Source organism: Cynocephalus volans, chromosome 2, assembly GCF_027409185.1.
Source record: "Cynocephalus volans isolate mCynVol1 chromosome 2, mCynVol1.pri, whole genome shotgun sequence".
NCBI lineage: Eukaryota > Metazoa > Chordata > Mammalia > Dermoptera > Cynocephalidae > Cynocephalus > Cynocephalus volans.
In genome coordinates this window covers 45,658,981-45,680,720 of record NC_084461.1, presented here as the reverse complement: position 1 = coordinate 45,680,720, position 21,740 = coordinate 45,658,981, and the positions used below count along the sequence as shown (strand labels likewise).

The 21,740-nt window shown below is 39.1% G+C and overlaps 1 protein-coding gene across 1 annotated transcript in view; it reads left to right on the top strand.

Moving 5' to 3' along the window:
* The first annotated feature begins 10,703 nt into the window (after window positions 1-10,703).
* Window positions 10,704-21,740, top strand: part of LOC134370492 (uncharacterized) — a 90,652-nt gene continuing 79,615 nt past the window's right edge. The window contains exons 1-2 of the mRNA XM_063087593.1: window positions 10,704-10,848; window positions 12,340-12,871. Of these exons, the coding sequence (XP_062943663.1) occupies window positions 10,704-10,848; window positions 12,340-12,871 (677 nt within the window). The remainder of the gene's footprint in view (window positions 10,849-12,339; window positions 12,872-21,740) is intronic.

Here is a 21,740-nt window from a genome sequence, read left to right as displayed (position 1 = left end):
ATTCACATTTATAATGAACACTAGTGCTATTAAAGCATATGTTTCCTACTTAAGAAAACTCTTCAGAATACATAAATGTGCTTCTGTAGTCACATAAACTTTTAAAAATTGCTTTATCTTAGTGATGCTTCTAGATATACCTAACAATATTATAAATATATTTCTTAAATATCCACGATTAATCTATTGATCTAGAAGTTATTTTTTTCTAATGACTTCATGAGATCTTTTCAAATATTCTTATTCCTAAGGAATAATACAGGAAAAAAATTTTTTTAAGTGCTGCCTAAAAATTATACTTTCCAAAAATAAAATTGACATTTAGTTGAATTCTGAAGACCTTTTTAAGGTTCCATAAAACATATAACCATCTATCAACTCATTGCAAAAAGTCTTTCTAACCAATAAGTTAAAACAAGTTATCAGATTATGTAAATATTTTATTTATCCATTCAACAAATATTCATTGAGCACCTATTGTGTGGTAGGTGCTATTCTAAGCACTGGGGTTTCAGGCATGAGTATCTGTTCTCTTGGATCTTACTTTTCAAGATGGCAGATAATCAATAAGATAATTTCAAATAATGATGAATGCTATACAGACAACAAAATTGAGTAATAGGATAGTGTGCACTCATGTTTGAGCCTCATGTGGGAAACGAGTTACTTTAGGTAGAAGAGTTAGGCAAGGCCTTTCTGAAGTGTTAACACGCTCAGGAAGCACTTAATGTAGGTCTTTCATTAATGTTTTGAAAAGTACAATGCCAATATCCATAAAGAAGGTCAGAAATGTAATTAAAGATCTACCATTTATAAATCAACAAGCAAGGTAGTTATATGACTTAGTTCTATTTATAGTGAAACATGACCCTGCTGACAACTAGTCTGTGATGGTGGGAACTGAGAATTGAAACAGAAACCACAACTTCTCAAAGCACACCTTGCAAAACAGGTAAATTGTACTGAATGCTGTCCATTGTACACTTATAGCCCCACTTTGTTCAGATCCATACATTTAAAGGTAAGACCACAGATAAACTGATCTAACAGTAACCCATCAGGGATTCTCTAAAGAAGAGACCACTGACTGCTCTAGCAATTCCTTAGTTTACAAACTCTGACAATCTCACTGAGACCATCTTATTTCTCATTCCAGGCCTCAAGCCCTATGAATTTCTTCTCTAAAATCCCACTTCTGATATACTCATTCTGCTATGGTGTGCAGTCTTCTTTGCTGCAAGTGAATAAAGTTAACTTTGTTGAGTATAGAGTGTGTTTTAAATGGACTTTGGCTAATGTGAATTGACAAAAGATTATTTTTATATTGCTAAAACTACTAATTATATACATCTTTCCTTTGAAAGTGGAAATTAAATGGAGATAAAGAGGTTAGAATATCTAAATGAACTTCCTTCTGTTGATTAGCCCCCTAAAGGAATTAGAAAGGCTATATTTCTACAATTCATCTTTTTGAAACAGTAAACAATATATGATTGCAGAAAATAGTGAACTACCATCATGTATTGATACATTCCAAGATTCTAAAGATGTGCCTTAAACTCAAATCATTATACCATGAATGTTTTCTATCAGAGGGCATTATTCTCCAAATTAAAAATACTTAGAATCAATTAATATGAATCGGATAACTACAGTGATGGATTTTCACTTTTAAAATATATCTCACTGATATAAGAAATCCAGGTATTTCAATCTCAATACCTTCTCTTTATCACGACCTTTTGTATTTAGGAGACTTATCCCCTAGTAGTCAATTTATTCTGAAGAATAGCAGCTGACTGGTTGAAGTGGCATTGTAATCAGTAAAAATACTTGCTTGGTAGGCAAAGCAACAGAAACAAACTAATGCAATGACCCAGCCCTAGAAGGCAGAAAGCATCACTCTGGCTGTAGTCACAAAGCTGCCCAGATTCAAGGGGAAGACACATACACACCACCTTTTGTTGGAGAGCTGTCAATGTCACATCTTGAGAGAGCATGAGGGGCAGGATGTATTATTGAAGCAATCTTTGAGAAATACAAATTGCCACATATTATGAAGGGGAAAATCCTGGAACTTCAAAGTCACAAGGAGTTTTTTTCTTCTCTAAATGAAGAAGTTTGCATTTATCTTTGAGATCAGTTATCTCCTTTGATTTAGGGAAGAAATATAAATATTTAAATAGAGCTTTTCCTAAGGTAAGCTAATATCTTCTTCTGGAATGAAGAGACATACCATAAGAAAGAGTGAAATTATTCTGCATCATAAATAAATGTTTTTCCTACTTAGAAACGGAACCAAATCTTTGCAATTTGTTTCTCTTCAGAATGAAAAACTCCCCATTTTCTCCCTTTCTGGAGTCTTTGGGGGAGTCCTTGTTCTGAATTCTGAGCTATACAATTTTGCTGAGGGACACTCACGTGTGGAGGAGCTAAGTCTAACATGGCAGGAGATTGGGGAATAAGGTGGAGATGTCCACACGGATTTCCCCTGGAATGGTTTAGCTGGAGGCTTCGGGAGGTAGTAGCTATATGTAATGTTTGGTTTCGACTTTTTCTTTTTTTGATTTGGTAATTCTGTTTGTGATGTCCCCAATATTTTAAGTAAAATTTTGGTTTATATTACATTATATTTTGAGGTTATTGGATTTTTTTGTGGAATTAAGGAATGGGCTTATATTAAAATGACCAATTTGTCTTGGTTTGCTTGGGATTTCACACTTTAGTACTGAAAATCGTGTCCCAGGAAATCCCTCAGATCGGGTTAAACCAAGGCAGTTAGTTACTTTAGCTGGAGTCTACACTTGGGATTAATGTTGGGAGACAAGGGTAACAGCATAGGGAAATCTTGTTTGAGGTCAATTAGTGGCAACCTTCAGAAGAAGTCTGCCATGTCTTCTTTACTAGAATCAGTTAGCAGCTCAGATCAAGAAAATCGAGAAAAAGTATGCAAACCTTGGAAATAAGCAAACAAGATTACTTGGTAACATTTCAGTTTCGTGCTGGGTATTGTCTAGCCAAGCCCAAGTGGTATTATCTGATTCTCTAGAGGCAAGTACTTTTGTTAACTTTCTGTTTAGAAATGAATAGGATATTTTATTCTTATATTTCTGTAAAGGTAGATAGTTTTAAAAACTGATGCAAATGATTTTTTTGGATAGGGATATAAATGAATTTTATTCAAGATATGCAAATGATTTCCTTTAAAAATAAAGATGATCACTGAAAGTTACAATTTTATTGTCCTGTAGGATATCAACCAATTTTGTATTTAAATTAACATTTTATTTATTTTTTTAAAATTTATTTATTATTATTATTATTTTTTTTTTTTTTGGTCTTTTTCGTGACCGGTACTCAGCCAGTGAGTGCACCAGCCATTCCTATATAGGATCCGAACCCGCGGCGGGAGCGTCACTGCGCTCCCAGCGCCATACTCTCCCGAGTGCGCCACGGCTCGGCCCCTAAATTAACATTTTTACTAAACTATTCTTTCTTAAAGCCACTGTACTTGTACACACTTTGCTTTTTCCAATTGTTCTTGAACCAGCCTCGCCCTCTTCCTGGTTCTCTCATTAATAGTTATATTAATCCATTTTTCTGACAATTATAAGAGAATACCTGAAACTGGGTAATGTATAAAGAAATACATAAAATTTATAAAATTAAATTTATTTCTTACAGTTTCTGATGCTGGGAAGTCCACAGTCCAGGTGTGCATTTGGTGAGGGACTTCTGGATGGGAGCTCTCTACAGGATCCTGTGGTGACACAGGCAATCCCATGGTGATGATGGCAAGAGCTTTCTCCTGTGCTCTCCTTATAAAGCCTCCAGTCCACACCCGTGACAACTCCTCAACCTATGAATGGATTAATCCATGCATGAGATCATAGGCCTCAGGATCCAATCACCTCTTAAAGGCCCTACCTTTTAAATACCGTAATCAGATTTCCCACCTTCTTAACACTGTTCAAATGTCCAATGCATAAACTTTTGAGAGACACATTTGACCCGTAGCCACAAGGTAAATAAATATTGGACACTACTGACAATTTGTATGAGTGATGTTAATATCTTTTTGAAAATCATACTTTCACATTGGAGATTTATGAAATGTGTTAATATTCTTCAGAAACATCCCAGAAAGTCATGGTGGAGGTAAACCTCATAAAGGTCTGGGTTTTCTACATTCAAGCAGGATGGAGTCTTGTATTGCTTATATTGAAGACTAGAGATGTGTGCAGACTTTATATAATGGGCCACTACACAGTAGGGAGGGAAGAGGGAATATTAGATTTACATTTTGTAGCACAAGAAACATCTATAGTCAATGATTTCTACACAGTGAAGGAGATTTTTCTGATTATATCCAATAAAAAGTTGTAGTCACTATTCCTAAAAAACATGGCTACAATACTCTTCCACTGCAATGAGAAAACATTTTTCAAAATGTATCTTAAGGAAGATGACTTTCATAATATCTAGCTTTTCAAAGACTTGAGACAGGCATATGAGTCCATCTCTGTTGCTTATAACAGAATACCTGAACTGAAACTGGGTAATTTATAAAGAAATAAAATTTAACTCTTACAGTTTTGGAGACTGGGAAGTTCTAAGTTCAGGGGACAAATCTGGTGAGAGACTTGTTGGTGGGTGGTGGCTCTTTACAGCAACGCAAGGTGTCACATGAATGTCATGAGCAAGAGAGAGCTAACCTGCTCATTCACTCTCCTTATAAAGAAATCAGAACCATGCCCATTACTCCATGAGTGAATCAATCCATTCACAAGAGTATAGTCCTCACAATATAATCACCTCTTAAATGCCCTACCTTTCAATTACTATGATAGGATTTTCCACCCTCTTAATACTGCACAGTGGAGATTGTTTACAGTGCATGAAACTTTGGGGGCACATTGAACCCATAGCACAGGTATGTTTATGGAGCTAGCGCTACTGAAATATATTCGATAATGCCTCAGTTCTTAAAATGTGAATTCAGAAAAAAGTACAAGATAGAAAATATGGAAATTCTAAACGATGGGTCAAACTATAAGTAAATGACATTTTTTTAGATCACAAAAGTTGCATAACAGGAATTTTATGTGCTTCATACATCTACATTTGTCTTAAGACTCGATCAGTTATTTAAATATGAAAGAATTGGAATTCATTCTCACCCCATGCTGTTTATATGAGCATCACATATTGTGCACAGGTATTGATAACCAACGAGGTACCCCACAGAGATGTACAATCAATTATGCTTCAACAAAAAAGAAAAGTTTGTGGAATATATAGAATTATCTATGGTCAGATGACAGTTTTGAGATAATTAATAAATACTGGTATTTTTTTCTCCCTTTCTTGCTTCCTTTATCTCTCCCCCCACACCCCACCAATAAAAGCAAAAAAGGTTGCTCTTTGCTCATTGTCTCAGAGGAAGCCAGCACAATAATGCAAGGTGACACTATTATGCAAAGGTAAACATCAGTGCCTCTGAGACCATTTAGAGAAAGATACATTTTGTCTCCCTCCTAGGGATGAAGGAAGGGACAATGAATGCAAGGAAGAGATCTGAGTGTTACTGGAGTGAGTTTTGTTCATAGAATGTGCTATGAGATCCTAGTAAAACAACCATATGACCTCACATATTCTCTGGATCCCATGTCAGTCCACTTACTGGTTGCTCACTCTAGCCAGACTAATACAGGTGACATACATATTTGATGTGATTCTGTCATTTTTCACTGGTGAATTCCCATTGCTCTGTGGATTGAAGTCTTTAATCTTTACATGGCCAATAGTCATGCACATTTAAACTTTAACCACACTGGCCTTTTCTCAATTCCTTGAAGGTGTCATTTTCCTTCCTGCCATGGGGCCTTAGTATAAGCTGTTCCTTGTGCCAGAATATTCTTCTTACACCTAATCTTTGCCTTAGAAATTTCTTACTCATTCTTCATTTCTTATCTTAAGTGATTTCTGAGGGAATCCTTTTTAATCATCTACTCTAGGGCAGATCTCCTAGAAATTTTACAGTAGCAGTTAAATAATCTTTGGATCCTGTGATTATTTGTTATATGTCTGTTTTTTCTATTAAAACAGGACTTGACCAACCATCGTCTATAGGACAAATTCAGTTTGCTGGCTGTTTTTGCAAATAATGTTTTATTGGAACACAGTCTTGTTCATCATTTACATATTGTCTACAGCTGCTTTCTGTTACGACAGTAGCAGAGTTGAATACTTGTGGTAGTGATCATATGGTCTGCAAGGCCTAAAATATTTACTACTTGGCCCTTTATACAGTGTACGCCTACAGAATTCTGAAAATACTTGTTTTCTTTTTCTATCATATTATGTATCAGTCTAGTTCAACTGCAGTTGGCATTCAGACATCTTTCTGTCCTTCCTTCATTTTTACTAACAATCTTCCCCAGTTTTCTTTCTTCTACCCTGCTTGCAGAGTCCCGCCTCTTAGTCAATGGAGTCAGTCCATCAATGAAGTCATAGTGTGTGTGTGTGTGTGCGTGCGTCTGTGTGCGCGTGTGTGTGGTGTAGGTTCTTCAGAGCCCTCAAACTGAAACATCTACAAGTCAGACCTTTTTTTTGCCAATATGGATCTCTTCTTAAAGCTTAATTATACCACATTATGATCCTAAAGAGTCTCTGTTGCTTTCCTTAGTCTCATCAAAGATGCTTTCCTAGGAAAGACTTGGAGTCATGGAATCAGAATTAGAGCTAAACTATACAAACAAACATGTGTGTGTGTGTGGATTGTATATACTGCCAGGTTCCTTGCAGGAAAACAGAAACCAGAGAGCACTCCATATGCTTTTTTGAAAAGAGGAGTTAATACCAAGAATTGGTCAAATAGGTGATGGCAAGACTGAGAAACTAATAGGGGACAGTGAGACAATCCGGAGATTAGCAGCAACAGGAAGCTGCTACTACCCCTATGCTGGAGGGAGAGAGGGAGAAGGCAATGATGCTGAAGGTCAAGGGCTGATGCTACACAGCACAAAGTGGATACATGGGGAAGATGTAGCTGTTGCCAGAGAAACTGCCAAGGCAGAGAGAGAGGGAGAAAAGTACACGGGTTTCCTTCTTTGCTGAACCTTCCCACTGGCCAAACCTAGCAGGGAGTGGTTGAGAACTTCAACTTCCAGGATTAGCCCCTTTGAGATGAGAGCAGAACAGCGCAAGGGTGAATGAGGGCAATGAGAGGAAATGGATCAAGCACCAGTGTATTATTTAATCAATAAATGTTAAATTCCCATTTTTCCCAGTTTTCAGTTCCATTGGCCATTTAGGTTCTTTATCTTACCACTAAGAGATGTAAAGAAAAGAACTTTCAATGGTATGCTCCAGGACCTTGAATCAGGTAAAAAACAAACAAACACACAAAAAAAACCCAACTTTCTGAGAACATAAAGGGCCATCCTGCTCTGAATTTCTTGAAACTGTCTCTATTTGAAGATAATCAACTTGGTCAAGTTAAATAATTGGTCACTTTCTCAGCTGCTGTATTTACATTAATACTTTCTCAGTATCTCTCTTTTGTTTTGTCTTCCAAAGATCTTTATCTATTTATGACTCATCCCTAAATCTTGCGAAAGAGAGATCTTTTCTCATTTATGCCATTTCCCCTAATTCAATTGCTATCCTCCCACCTACATATTCAAAATACTCTGTTTTATGGTGGTACTGATTACACTCCCTTTGTGTTCTGAACACATTACAAAAGTAAATATTTTGGGCCAGTTTAGGCCTACTGGCTACCAATTTGTATATAATCAATCCCTGCTTTTTGCAAATCAGGCATTCCTAATTGAAAGAATTTTAAAATCCTAATTAAAAGAGTTAAAACTATTTGTTTTTAAAATTTTTGCCTTAAAACTCAAGTTTTACAAAGATATTATGTGCTGTTAAAAAATTAGCACAATATAAACAAAAATATATTGCTATACACTGAGCATAATCAGTAATCCTAATCTGGCTCTCATAGATGGAGTATTAGAAGCGTGATTGGGAATGTTAATTTTGTGATTGGAAAAAATCGAAAATACTTTTCTGAAAGAAAATGTAAGTAACAACAGAAGATTTAACCAAATTAAATCTTTTAAAACGTTAGTACCTCTGATAAAGCAGAGGGGAAAGTGTTCCCTACTGGCAGCTAAATTGTAAGGGGGGAACCAGGAGTTTAGATGGAAACAACAACTTGCAAAATGCGCTGGAAAATCAGATAAACTGTATCAAACGAATCATGATTACAGACTAACTATATTGATCTCCTAAAGTCAAACTCTTCTAACACCAATTCCTTCGGACCCATGCATTCTAATATAATACCATAGACAAATTCATCCAACAGTAACTCTTCCCATTCTTATGTGTTCTGAAAATCCAATCACTGATTGTGACAGAAATTAGTTCACAAATTCTGACCAATCCCTGCCGAAACCACTCTGTGACTAATTCTAGCACCCAAACCCTTTAAGCACCCTTCCCTAACTCCCTCTCCGGTGTCCAAGCTGCTATAGAGGTGCTCCCAGTGGTACTGGCTGATGGTTTTTATTGAATACACTTATTTATTGGCTGATAAGTTTTATGTTACACATCAATGAGACATGCTGTTTTCAAAACTTACTAAGGACTTATCTTCAAAATTGCCTACATATTGAAATAGATTTATTTCAGGTGATATGAGCCAGATGTTATCAATAGTGCGAAAAGCAAACCATTAAATATGCATACTGACAAAGACTCTCTCCTTCACCAAATTTTACGCAGGCTCTACTGAGCCTTCTTTTTAACTAGGCCTTATTCTTGGGTACTGTCCTCAGCCTGCCTAAGCCACTCTCACCGAAGAATCCTGCTAAGTCATCAGACCCTTGGTGTCTGACCAAGTTCCTCACCCCACCCCCACACCCCACCCCATTGATGAATAAGTCCTTGGCCTGCCTTTAGCAAGAATCCTGTTAGGTCACTTTAGCAAGAATCCCTACCCTTGATGTCTCCCTTTAGTAATTTTCCATCAGCTGACATCCTCAATTTGCTCTTTAGCTATAAATTCCCACTTAAGTTGAACACACTTTCTCTCCCCTATGGTAACAGCCTTAAATAAAATCTTCCTTACTGTTTTAACAAGTGCTAGAATAATTTCTTTTTAGCAGTACATGTTTAGTTTTTAACATTTTACTTATTTTTCAAATCTCAGCATGTAGTCTAGCAATCATTCAGTCAGGCTTTAAACCAGAAGTTATTTTTCTTTCTAAGTGATTTAAATATTATCTCTAATGTATCTCATAACAAACATTGATTTAGGCTCTTATGCTTCCTACAAACTTTATTACTTATTCAAATTTTACCAGTTTAATAAGGATAATCTTAACCGGTGCTCTTTTACTATAATCTTTTGTGAGAACATCTGCTGATAAAATTTCCCCCTCAATTGAGTAAACTTCAATCTACTGATTTAGGATCTAACTTGTAGAGAGCTACACATAGTAGTTGTTTTTGAATGTGGAGGTTCATAACTCTAATAATTTGGAAAATAACTGTCTTTGTTTGAGTGTCTACTATATGCCAGTAATGGGGCTAGACACTTTTAATGTATTGCTTCTAATCCTCATAATAATCTTTCAAATGGGTTAATTATAATCCTAATTTTACAGATGAATAACTAAGGGAAGAATGTTTGAAACACATGCAAGTAACTAAGCAGATGAGCTGGATCTAAAGCCTGTGCTTTATTCAGTATATATGATGCCTCCTTCATGCCCGCCCCCCACCTTTGTTTTCCTCTGGGTTTTAAAAATTACGTAGCATTTCATTTATCGAGAAGTTAGATTTCTAATCTCAATAAACCGAAGAGATTTATAGAAAGCCAAAAAATAAAAGTAAAATAAAAAGCCAGAAGTGATCGAGAAAAATAGTACTTATAGCACCCACATATTTAATATCACTTTCAGCTTACAACCTGCAGGCTTTATATTTTGTGTAGAATATGTAATAAATTCTACTATGTAATTATAGGAGGCATTGCTATGGATTAAATGTATCCCCCAAAAGTTCGTGCATTGGAAACTTGGCTCCCATTGTAACAGTGTTAAGAGGATGGGAAATCCTATTGTGGTATTTGAAATGTGGGGCCTTTAATAGGTGATAAGAATATGAGAACTGTGCCCTGGTGATAGACTCATCCATTCATGGAGTAATGGGCTTGGTTCTGATGGCTTTAAAAAGAGAGCAAGTGAGGAGTTTAGCTCTCTTTTGCTTAGCTTGTTCTTGCTATGTGACACCCTGGTCACCACAGGACCTTGGAGAGAGTCCCACTAAGAAGAAGTTCTTCACCAGATGTGCCCCCTGGATTAGGGTATTGTTCTGTATGCTTGCACCACAGATAGAGTCTCTTTCTGCTTTTTTGACACCACTTTTGTTGGTGGAGGGCTACTGTTTTTACTTATGCAAAGCTCATAACGGAGGTGGGGCTGTGTTTCTCCTGGTCTAGCCTCAATTTTAGACAGGACCTGAGCTTCAAGAGTTGGACTTTGCCTTGTTTTGGTGGGGTTCTTGGGAAGGAATGAAGTTCCTGCCCTTCTCCTTTCTGCACATTGTTTTTATTTCTATCCCTCCCTCTAGTGACAGCCAACCTTTGGATGCAACATAGGACAGAATGGTTTCCTGCTCCTTCTGCAATGGCAAATGGCTCTTGCTCTGTTCCTTCTCCTCTAACAGCTAACTTTTGCCAGGGACTAAAGGGCATGAGAATTTCCTGTGTCCGTCCCAGAGACAAAATTGCTTTTGCTTTGTATGCCGAAAGGGTCAGGGACACAGCCCTGGGTGAGGAGGGTGGGTAAACGTTCCTGCTTCCTCCTCAGTGGCAGTCTTATCACCACCAAATGTTTTCTTCACTGAAGCAAAGACATGGCAAGTGGATGTGGATTCCCCTTGTTTCAGAGGCTTTTAGGATTTCTAAACTGTTAAGCTAGCTCTCACTTGGCCTTTAAGAATTCATTAAAATTTCAAGTGTTCCTATATTCTTTTATAATTGCTCTTTCCTCCTTCTGTGCTCTTTCAAAGGTAGAATGGTTGTGTGTTCCACCCTTCTTCCAAGGGGCTTGTTACCTTTTGGAATCAATTCACTTGGTTGCTTTGCAAATGTAGCTCTTTGATGGGCTCAAAAAAGTATAATTTCTATATTATCTAGATTTTTTTGTTGTTACTGTGGAGTGGGGTTAACATTCTCTTTGGCTCTCTATATCCTGAGTAGAAGCAAAATTCCCAGTATCATTTGTTTTTAACAGAGTTGTCTTTTCCTCTTCACTTCCTGGCAGTGCCCAGCCTAGCACCAAAGCCCAATGATACGAATCCACACTCCTCTTTCCTACCTCCTAGAAATCCTGTGTTTCTTTTATGCTTATCCATGTCATGAAGCAATGTGAGGAGCCATCTCAAATGAGTATGATGCACATGGAAACCAGGATATTGCTCTTACTAATGTAGTGACTATACAGTATAGGCAAAAATAACATTTCCACTCCCCAATGTGCATGTAGCTCTGTTGAGGCAAGCTCAGGCCTCCGGTCAATGGTGGGGTCTTTGGTTCCCTCTTCTCCAGTTCTTCTTAGTGGTTTGCCCCTAGTCTACCAGCCCCAGCACTTTCAGAGCAACACAAGAACTTGTTCAAAAGCTGGATTGTTTTTGACAACACAATGTCTAATCCAGCGGAGGGAAGATAGTTTCATCTCACCTGGAAAGTAACCCTCCCCATACATGTGACCTTAATAGTTTATATTTCAGCTTAGAAAAGAAAACCAGTATGAAGTAGCATTTTCATATAAAACACGTTTCATATCCTGATACTGTTCTCCTACATTCTTTCTCTCCCGTTAAGATTTGTATACCTGGGGAAATAAATCATCCTCTGGGTCTCATGCCCTAATTTAGTGAAGAAAACAATAATCCTTTCTGTTCTTGGACAGGGATAGAGTTTCAAGACAATAATTTTTATGTGTAAACCACTTAAGGGCAATCTCTGGGTCATTATTTTCTGATCTCCGTTCTTCTTCCAAATCTTTCATTGTGGTGGAAGTGTCTTTTCCGTGTCTTCTGATCTCTCCTGGTCCTTCAACAATTTTTCAGGCTGTTTCTAGTGAGATTGTCCAGTTGGAAAAGACACCACAATAGAGTAATCTGAAGAAATTGGGGGACAGTTCCACTATCCCATTTCTGCATATTTCTCTTTCCTTGCTTCCTACTGACAAAGTATTGAATATGTAGTAGCTTTCTTTGACTTCCATTACTCTAGCTTTTTAAATTTTCCTTCCCCAGGTGGAAGCAAAGAAGGAAAACAGCCTTGGACGTTCTCCCAGGGCAACTGTCAACCCCCCTGCGGGGACGTTGGCCTCCCGCGGAGGAGGAACGTTCCCTGTGGAGGCTTGGGCTGCGGGCGCCCTTTCTGCTCCCCAGTCCTCGGACGCCCTCGCCCGGCGGGCTTTGGGGTTGGCTCAGGAAGGGTCGGCCGCCCGCGGCCCTGGAGAGCGCCAGTAGCGACGACCGGAGCAGCGCGGGGTGAGCCGCGGCAGGGCCTGGCGGGGCCGTGGAGGAAGCCCGAGTGGACGAGCAGCCTGGGGCCGCGCAGCGAGGGCACTGAGGCCGGGGAGGCCGGGGGAAGACCCGCGTATCTGACAACGTTGCCAGCGGCCCTGATAAGGTTCCGCAGATTCCAAAAGAAAAAAAGGGCCAAGTCCCCCATTTTCAAGAAGCCGCCGGAACCACAACTGAACGACAGTTTGGAGCGGCTTCGTGGCTTGTGCTGCATGGTCATCCCCTGCTGCCAGCGTTTTAACAACGTTCGCTGCTTGTTTGTCTGCTGCACCCACCATATGTCAAGGTGAGCCTGAGGCGCGGGCTCGTCCTGGGAGGGCAGCGGCGCGGCCGCCCCGGGTTGCCCGCGTGGAGAGGCGGGACGGGGAGGTGTGGTGTGTGGAGGACGCGCTGCAATGACAGGCTCCTGTCATTGCTCACCTGCAGCACCTGATTGACACAGTCCATCCCACACAGTGTGGGTGACAGGGGCCTGGCCTTCAGACAGCGGGCTGGAGAGACGGTGTTGTGGAGTCATTTAACCTTATTTGGTCACCAACTCTGAGAAGTTCTGCGTTGAATCACTTGGAGCTTAAAATAAGGTTGAAAACTGTCTGTGATTACCAGATTGTTCCTATTTTGTCCACAGTTTTGAGATATTATGGCTAAGCCACTTTCTACTGGATCTGGTTTCCTCATCTGTCAATTGAAGGAGTGGGGGTTGGGACTTCAAATAATCTGTATTAGAGAACTGAAACTCCAGGCTGTTTATTTTTGCTTACAAAGTTTGCAGAAGAAAGTGCATTTGACCGCCTATAGAGCGGGCGTGCATTCTTTACTTGATCACAACTCCCACCGCTCCCGTTGTATCTAGGTTTTTTACTAGCCTCTTTACACCGATGGCATTGGAATTTGCCAGATCTGATTTCATTTTGTACTGAAATGCTATGTCTAAGTAAGTGCAATAAAAAGTCTGTATGTGGTAAGAACCACACGAGAAGGACACATCGGTTTGTCCTGAGACCATCCAAGAAGTTTCTTGGAGGAAGAAGCATTTGAACCATGCGTTAATAGTTAGGCACAGTTCTGATAGTCAGAGATATAATTAAGGAGTATTAGGAGTATTTATTGAATAAGGAAACGAATGAATGAATGAGTGCTTTGTTTCAGAAAGGCTTGTTTCAGAACGGTTAATGACAAGTTTGGCTGGATGATGTTTTCATTTGAGCACCATAAGGGGGAAATTATTTTTATATTATTCATTGCATCTTCCCAGGACCTAATATAGGGACTGAAGCAGAGAAGATATTCAATAAATATGTATTGAATGCATAAATGAATTAAAAAAGAAGAAAAAGACAGATTGTGGCCTGATTGTGAAGGCCTTTAAATACCAGACAGAATTTTGAAAGGATACTAAAATGTCCAGACTCAGGCCATGCTTTCCTCCCTCCCTTCCTTCCTTTCATACTTCCACTTTATTTAGGTATAATTTACATACAATAAAATACCCCCTTTAAAATGTATACAGCTGTTTTGGCTATTCTAGATCATTTGCCTTTCCATATAAATTTTAGAATCAATTTGCCTATTTCTATTAAAAGACTTACTGCAATTTTAATATGGATGTGGTTGATTTTATAGATTTGGAGAGAACTGACATCTTTACTACTTTGAGTGTTCTGATGACTGGACACAATCTCTTTATTTGGATCTTCTATTCTGTAAGTTTGCCAAATTAACATATTAGTTGTAGATGTGCTATAGATTGTATGCCCCCCCACAACCTCACTGAGGCTTAATCCCCACTGTAACTGTTGAGGAAGGGAAATCCTATTATGGTAATTGAAAGATGGGGTCTTGAAGAGGTGATTAGATTGTAGGGCTGTGCAGTAGTGAATGGATTAATAACAGTGGTCAAGGGCATTGTTCTGAGGGCTTTACAAGGAGAGTGAATAGAGTGAATGAGGAGGTTGGTCTCTCTCTGCTCTCTTTGCTCCACCATTTCTCAATGTAATCCCCTGCCAACACTGTTGCCACCATCATGGCCTTCACCAAATATGTTCCTTGGACTTTGGACTTCCCAGCTTCAGGAGCTATAAGCAATAAATTTCATTTTCTTTATAAATCACCCAGTTCTCCAGGTATGTTGTTATAAGCAACAGAAACTAATACAGAAGCTTTTTGAAAAATGCAGATTCCTTAGGATTTTTTACACACATGATCATGTCATCTATGAATATGGATAGTTCTACTTTTTCTTCCCAACCTGTAAACTTTTTTATTACTTTTTTATTATCTTATTGCCCTGGGTAGGACCTCTCCAGTACAATGCTGAATAGAAATTGTAGAGATATTGATTTTTCCTGATTTTTAGATAGAAAGCATTGAGCGTTTCATAATTGAATATGCTAACTGTAGGTTTTTTTCAGATGCCCTTCATCAATTTGAGCATGTTCCCTTCTCTTCTTAGTTTGCTGAGAATTTTTTTTTTTTTTATCATGAATTGGGGTTGAATTTTATCAAGTGCTTTTATCTGCATCTATTGAGGTGATCATACTGTTTCTAAAACTTATTCTATGAAGACTATATATTGCTTTTTTTTTTTTTTTTTTTTTTGGTTTTCAGATATTTAACCTACCTTGCAATCCTGGGATAAACTCTTCTAACTGGATTATTATCTTTTTTTATATATTGCTGGATTAAATTTTCCAAAATTTTGTTAATAATTTTTGTTTCTGTGAGAGTATTGGTTTATAGTTTTCTTGGAATGTTTTTGTCTGTCTTTAGTAACAGATAATAGTGGATTTATTAAATTAATTTGGATATGTTCCTTCTCTTTTATGGAAGAGTTTGTGTACGATTGTGCACCTAACGCAAATTCTTTCAGAATCAATTCGTCAATTCATTGCCTGTCAATATCGATATCAGTTTATTGATGCTAAAACTCTATCCTTATGACTGCTCTGTGAAAATGTACCCAGGCCCTTTATATATTTTTCTTTGCCAGCTGTCATAATGTTAAACTGTCAGTAGAAGAAGCTGGAGAACCATTACATAGAAAAGATTTTACTTTTTGGTTCCAGCATGCTTGTGTCATAGGCTCCTGCAATATGTATAGCTATATTTACTTAATTGCCTTATTGTAAGGGAACTTGTTTTATTTTACAATTTAAATAGGTTGACCATACATTCCAATTATCCTGGGACAGTCCATTTTATGCCTGCTGTCCCACTTTTTCATCATAATTCCTCTCCCTTCCTTTTTTTGCTAAGATTTATTATTAATAGTTTATTTAAAGAAGCTGGGATGGATTTAGTTGGCCTCAACTTTGTACTTCTTGATTGTGCTCTGGTCTTGTTTTACTGTGGGTAAAAGTCACATGGTGAATAGAGTCCTTACTCTGACACATAGTTAAATCTAAAAGATAACCAGGGGCCGGCCCGTGGTTCACTCGGGAGAGTGCGGTGCTGATAACACCAAGGCCCCGGGTTCGGATCCCATGTAGGGATGGCCAGTTTTCTCACTTGGGAGAGCGTGGTGCTGACAACACCAAGTCAAGGGTTAAGATCCCCTTGCCAGTCATCTTTTAAAAAAAAATAAAAAATAAATAAATAATAAAAAATAAAAGATAACCAGCAATAACCCATCTTTCTTTCTAGACCCTGTCTATATATAATGTTAACGAAACTTTCTTTTCAAGGACAGTGTAAAGAGCATTACCTGACAAATTAAATAATCTTGGATCAAGTGATGATATTAATTCTTTCCAGTAGTGGGTGATTGGGCAAATTTTTAGTGCTGCTGGTTCTGCCACTCACTCGGTGTGTTAGCCGGATTTGCTGTGGCCCATGGCCGATGCTGTAACCTGCAAAATGTGTGAATGTGTGTCACCAGGCTGCCTGTTGGTAGGGTTAGTGGGAAGCATTAGAAATTATAGATTAGTTGTACTCAAAATATCTGTAGGAAACAGAGGCTGAACAATAAAGTCATAGAGTGTATAGAGAATAGTCTAAGCACCCTTGCTGCCATGGTGTTTTCATTTATTATATGGCATATATCACCATCATTTATTGATTTTATTACTTGGCAATACTTTTTAATTTTCTAATAAGCCATTTTGGAATAATGAACTCAAAAATGGTATATGCTATTCTTGAGAAAGTTGACGAAGACTTGCACACTGTTGACATTTACTATTTATGAAAGGGCCATGATGCTGTTACTGACAACATGAAAACCAAAAGACATACATCTGCTGAAGTTACTGGTTATTTTAGAAGACTGTGGCTAAAGAGGATGATTTAACACATGCAGCTGCAGAAGGTTTATTTACCAAATAATGTGAAGCATGACTTTTATTTAGATTCAATGACTGTTCTAATTTAATTTTGCTCATTTTCAATTACGAATTTTTCTATCCACATATGAAAATTAAAGTGATGGCTTTTAATGAATTGGCCCCATTAGCAGAAGAATAATTTTTCAAACTGTTAAATAATACCAGTTTTATATCATGCCATCAGGGACTTAATTAATTTCAATAATTGTTTGTTTTTTATGTAATTAAAGGAAAACTTTGAAAGTTCATTTTGCTGAAGATAAACATCTGACTTTGCTGTAAATGCTATTCTTTTAAATTTTCAACATCAAAGATAAGATTATTTATTTCTGTGGCAATAATAGTAATACAAATTTTGGTGCACAGTACCATTGTAAAGACAATGTTCTTATGGAACTAAGAAAGCTGTGGAGCAGAAATGTGCTTGGAATAGGTAAACAAATAATTCACAATTGCATCCTAACAAGCTATAATATTTTTAAATTTACAAATATTTATCTACATTCAAGTTTATATGTATTAATACTACATCTTGCTAGCATGCATTGCCTCTCTTTGCCTCCTAGATACAATAGATTTTACAATGTTGGGCTTTTGAATAACTATTTCATAAATCAACTTCAGAGTCCTATAATAGTTTTGAACTGTTTTATAAATAAGTTCTCTAATTTTTGGTTGCATTTTTGTTTAAAAGCAGTTGGAAATCTTTCATTAAAGCATTCAATGGGGAGTTTCAAGATGGCGGCGGCTGCGGCGGCTGGCGCGGAGTAGCTGAGGTGGAAAAGGTGGCCACTGGGCCTCAGGCAGCCGGGAAACTTGTGGACCTTTCTCTGGCCATCTCTTAAGGGAGGACTGCTGCTGCTGGCCGGTCGTGGGGGCTCAACGCCACTTTGCCCCCGGCAGGAGAGGCTGCCTCATTTACAGGCAACAGCTTTGAAGTGTGGAGCAGGAAAAGAACTGATTCTTAGCTGCAAAAGCGAGTCTTGAAACAGGGAACACGGCGCCAGGGCTGCTGTGGATGCAGCCAGGATCCCGGAGGCTGGGGCCGCACTGAAGGCGGCCAGCTGCCCTATCCAGGATTCGAGGTTTCAGGCCGGCATTAAAGAAGACTCCTGGGAGCGCCCGAGCGGCGCCGCGACTGAACAGCCCGAGGCAGCAGCGCCGAGAACACGGAAGGCAACAAACCAGAGACAGAGCGAGCGCCCGACCTGGCACAGCACTGTGAGTGATCCCTGGCAAAGCTCTGTTCGGGGGGTGCATGCCCACGCGGCTCCCCGCCTGCACCACCAGGCCACTCATTGCCCCGGTGCTGCCTCCATTTTCCCAGGTGCGGGCAGCTCCGCCCTGCTCGGCCATCACTGAGCCCATTTGCTTGGCCTGGCGCGGGGCTTTCCGGACCCTGCGGGCCGACCTCCTCTCCCACTCCCTCCACGGTTCTCTGGCAGGGCTGGGGGTGTGGGGCGTCCCGACCAGTTTTGGGAGGGCTAGGAAGTACGGGCGGGCCGACTGTCACTCCACCACACCCTGGACTCCGGCCCCGGTAAACTTCCTGTTACTGGGAGGCAGATACCATCTCTGCGACCACCAGTTTGGAAAAAAGCCTAATGAATTTCTGGTTGGGAATAGTGTGGTAGGAGAGTTCCCAGGTCTGCTTGAACCTGCCGGAGAGCAGGCTGCAGGCGGGCACTAGATTCGGTTTATACCGGGGGGATACAAAGGTGAACAAGACCCGAGAAAGATCTACACAGTGCTACAAAGGCACCCAGAGAGACTGGTCGTCTGTGCCTAGCAGAAACCTGGTAGACTTCCTGGGCGAGGCGGTGCTGAGCAGGGTCTTGAAGGCCCAGCTGATAGACGAGGGGTGCAGAAGACACGCCCCAACCCAGCACAGTGTGCACAGAGGGGGGAGACGTGCGGCCAGGGAGGCGGAGACTCGACAGAAACCACACACCCGGTGGGGTCGCCACTGCACAATCTAACAGCCTGGGCCAGAGCACACGGAACGGGGAGAAGTCCTGTACAGAAAGTGAAAGCTCAACAGAGATCACACACCCTGTGGTACGTGATCCACCAGCCCAGCAGAGTACAAGCTGACCAGAAAGGTGGATCCCCGGAGAAGCCCAAGACCCGAGGCAACCACACACACAAGACACTAGAGGCCAACTGAGCAGTCACCGCGGGAGCCATACCAAATAGGCAACCACAGCAACATCCTAGTTAGTCATTAGTCTTAAACCGGTGGACTGTGAAACCCCCTGCCACAATGAATAAACACCAAAAAAAAGACACCAGAAATACAAAAAATCAAGAAAGTACACCACCAAAAGTTAATAAATCTCATACTCTAGATCCTATAGAACAAGAAGCCCTTGAAATAACTGATAAGGAATTTCGAGTGATAATTCTAAGGAAACTGAATGAGATACAAGAAAACTCAGCTAGACATCATGATGAAATGAGGAAAAGTATACAGGATCTGAAAGAGGAAATATACAAGGAAATCAATGTCCTGAAAAAAAATGTAGCAGAACTTGCTGAACTGAAGAAGTTATTCAGCGAAATAAAAAACACAACGGAGAGTTTAACCAGCAGGCTTGTCGAAGTTGAAGAGAGAACCTCTGAACTTGAAGATGGGCTGTTTGAAATAACACAAGCAGACAAAAAGAAAGAAAAAAGAATCAAGGACATGGAAGAAAATCTGAGAGAGATATCAGACAACCTCAAGCGCTCAAATATCCGAGTCATGGGTATTCCAGAAGGGGAGGAAAATGGAGATTCCATTGAAAACATATTCAACAAAATAGTGGCAGAAAACTTCCCAGGTATAGGAAAAATCACAGATCTTCAGATCCAGGAAGCTCAACGATCTCCAAACGTATTCAACCCAAAAAGGCCTTCTCCAAGACATGTCATAGTCAAATTGGCAAAACTCAGAGACAAAGAGAGAATCTTAAAAGCTGCAAGAGAGAAGCGTCAAATCACCTATAAGGGAGCCCCAATCAGGTTAACATCAGACTTCTCATCACAAACCCTAAAAGCTAGAAAGGAATGGGATGATATTTTCAAAATACTAAAAGACAAAGATTGCCAGCCAAGAATACTCTACCCTGCAAGGCTATCCTTCCGAAATGAGGGGCAAATAGTATATTTCTCAGACAAACAAAAACTGCGGGAGTTCACTACCACAAGACCACCCTTACAAGAAATCCTCAAGGGAGTACTGGGTTTGGTTCCTGAAAAATAACTACCACTGCCATAAAAACCTAAGAAAAATCTAAACCCGCTAGTACAATAAAAATGGCATTCATGAAGAGAAAACAAGCTAACAAAAACACTATCTACAACCTAAGGAACCAACAAACAAAGAAACCAAACAGTAAATCAGAAAGCAAGGAACAAAAGACACCTAAGACAACCAAACAACCAATAAAATGCTAAGAATAAATCAACACCTTTCAATAACAACTCTTAATGTTAAAGGCTTAAATTCCCCAATTAAAAGACACAGACTGGCTGACTGGATCAAAAAGCAGGACCCAACTATATGCTGCCTACAAGAGACCCACCTCACCCATAAAGATTCACACAGACTAAGAGTAAAAGGATGGAAAAAGATTTACCATGCAAACAGAAAAGAAAAACGAGCTGGAGTGGCTATTCTTATATCTGACAAAATAGACTTTAAACTAAAAACCATAAAAAGAGACAATGAGGGACACTACTTAATGATAAAAGGACTGATCCATCAAGAAGACATAACAATCATAAATATGTACGCACCCAATGTTGGAGCAGCCAGATTTATAAAACAAACTCTATTAGACCTAAAGAAGGAAATAGACACTAATACCATAATAGCAGGGGACCTGAACACTCCACTGTCAATATTAGACAGATCATCTAGGCAAAGAATCAGTAGAGAAACACAAGATCTAAACAAGACTCTAGACCAATTGGAATTGGCAGATATCTACAGAACATTCCACCCAACAACCTCAGAATATTCATTCTTCTCATCAGCACATGGATCATTCTCCAAGATAGATCACATATTAGGTCACAAATCAAGTCTCAATAAATTCAAAAAAATTGGAATTATCCCATGTATCTTCTCAGACCACAATGGATTAAAATTAGAAATTAATAACAAACAAAACTCTGGAAACTATACAAACACATGGAAATTAAACAGCATTCTACTTAATGACATATGGGTCCAAGAAGAAATCAAGCAGGAAATCAAAAAGTTTATTGAAACTAATGAAAACAATGATACATCATACCAAAACCTGTGGGATACTGCAAAAGCAGTATTGAGGGGAAAATTTATTGCATTAAATGCTCACTTCAGAAGAATGGAAAGATGGCAAGTGAACAACCTAACACTTCACCTTAAAGAACTAGAAAAACAAGAACAATCCAATCCTAAAGTTAGCAGACGGAAAGAAATCATTAAGATCAGAGCAGAACTGAATGAAATTGAAAACCAAAAAACAATTCAAAAGATCAACGAATCAAAAAGTTGGTTTTTTGAAAAGATAAATAAAATTGACAAACCATTAGCATGGCTAACAAAAAAAAGAAGAGAGAAGACTCAAATAACAAAAATTAGAAATGAAAAAGGCGATATTACAACTGATTCATCTGAAATACAAGGAATCATTCGAGACTACTATAAACAACTATACGCCAACAAATTTGAAAATCTGGAGGAAATGGATAAATTTCTGGACACACACAAGCTCCCAAAACTGAACCGTGAAGACGTAGAAAATTTGAACAGACCAATAACAATAAAGGAGA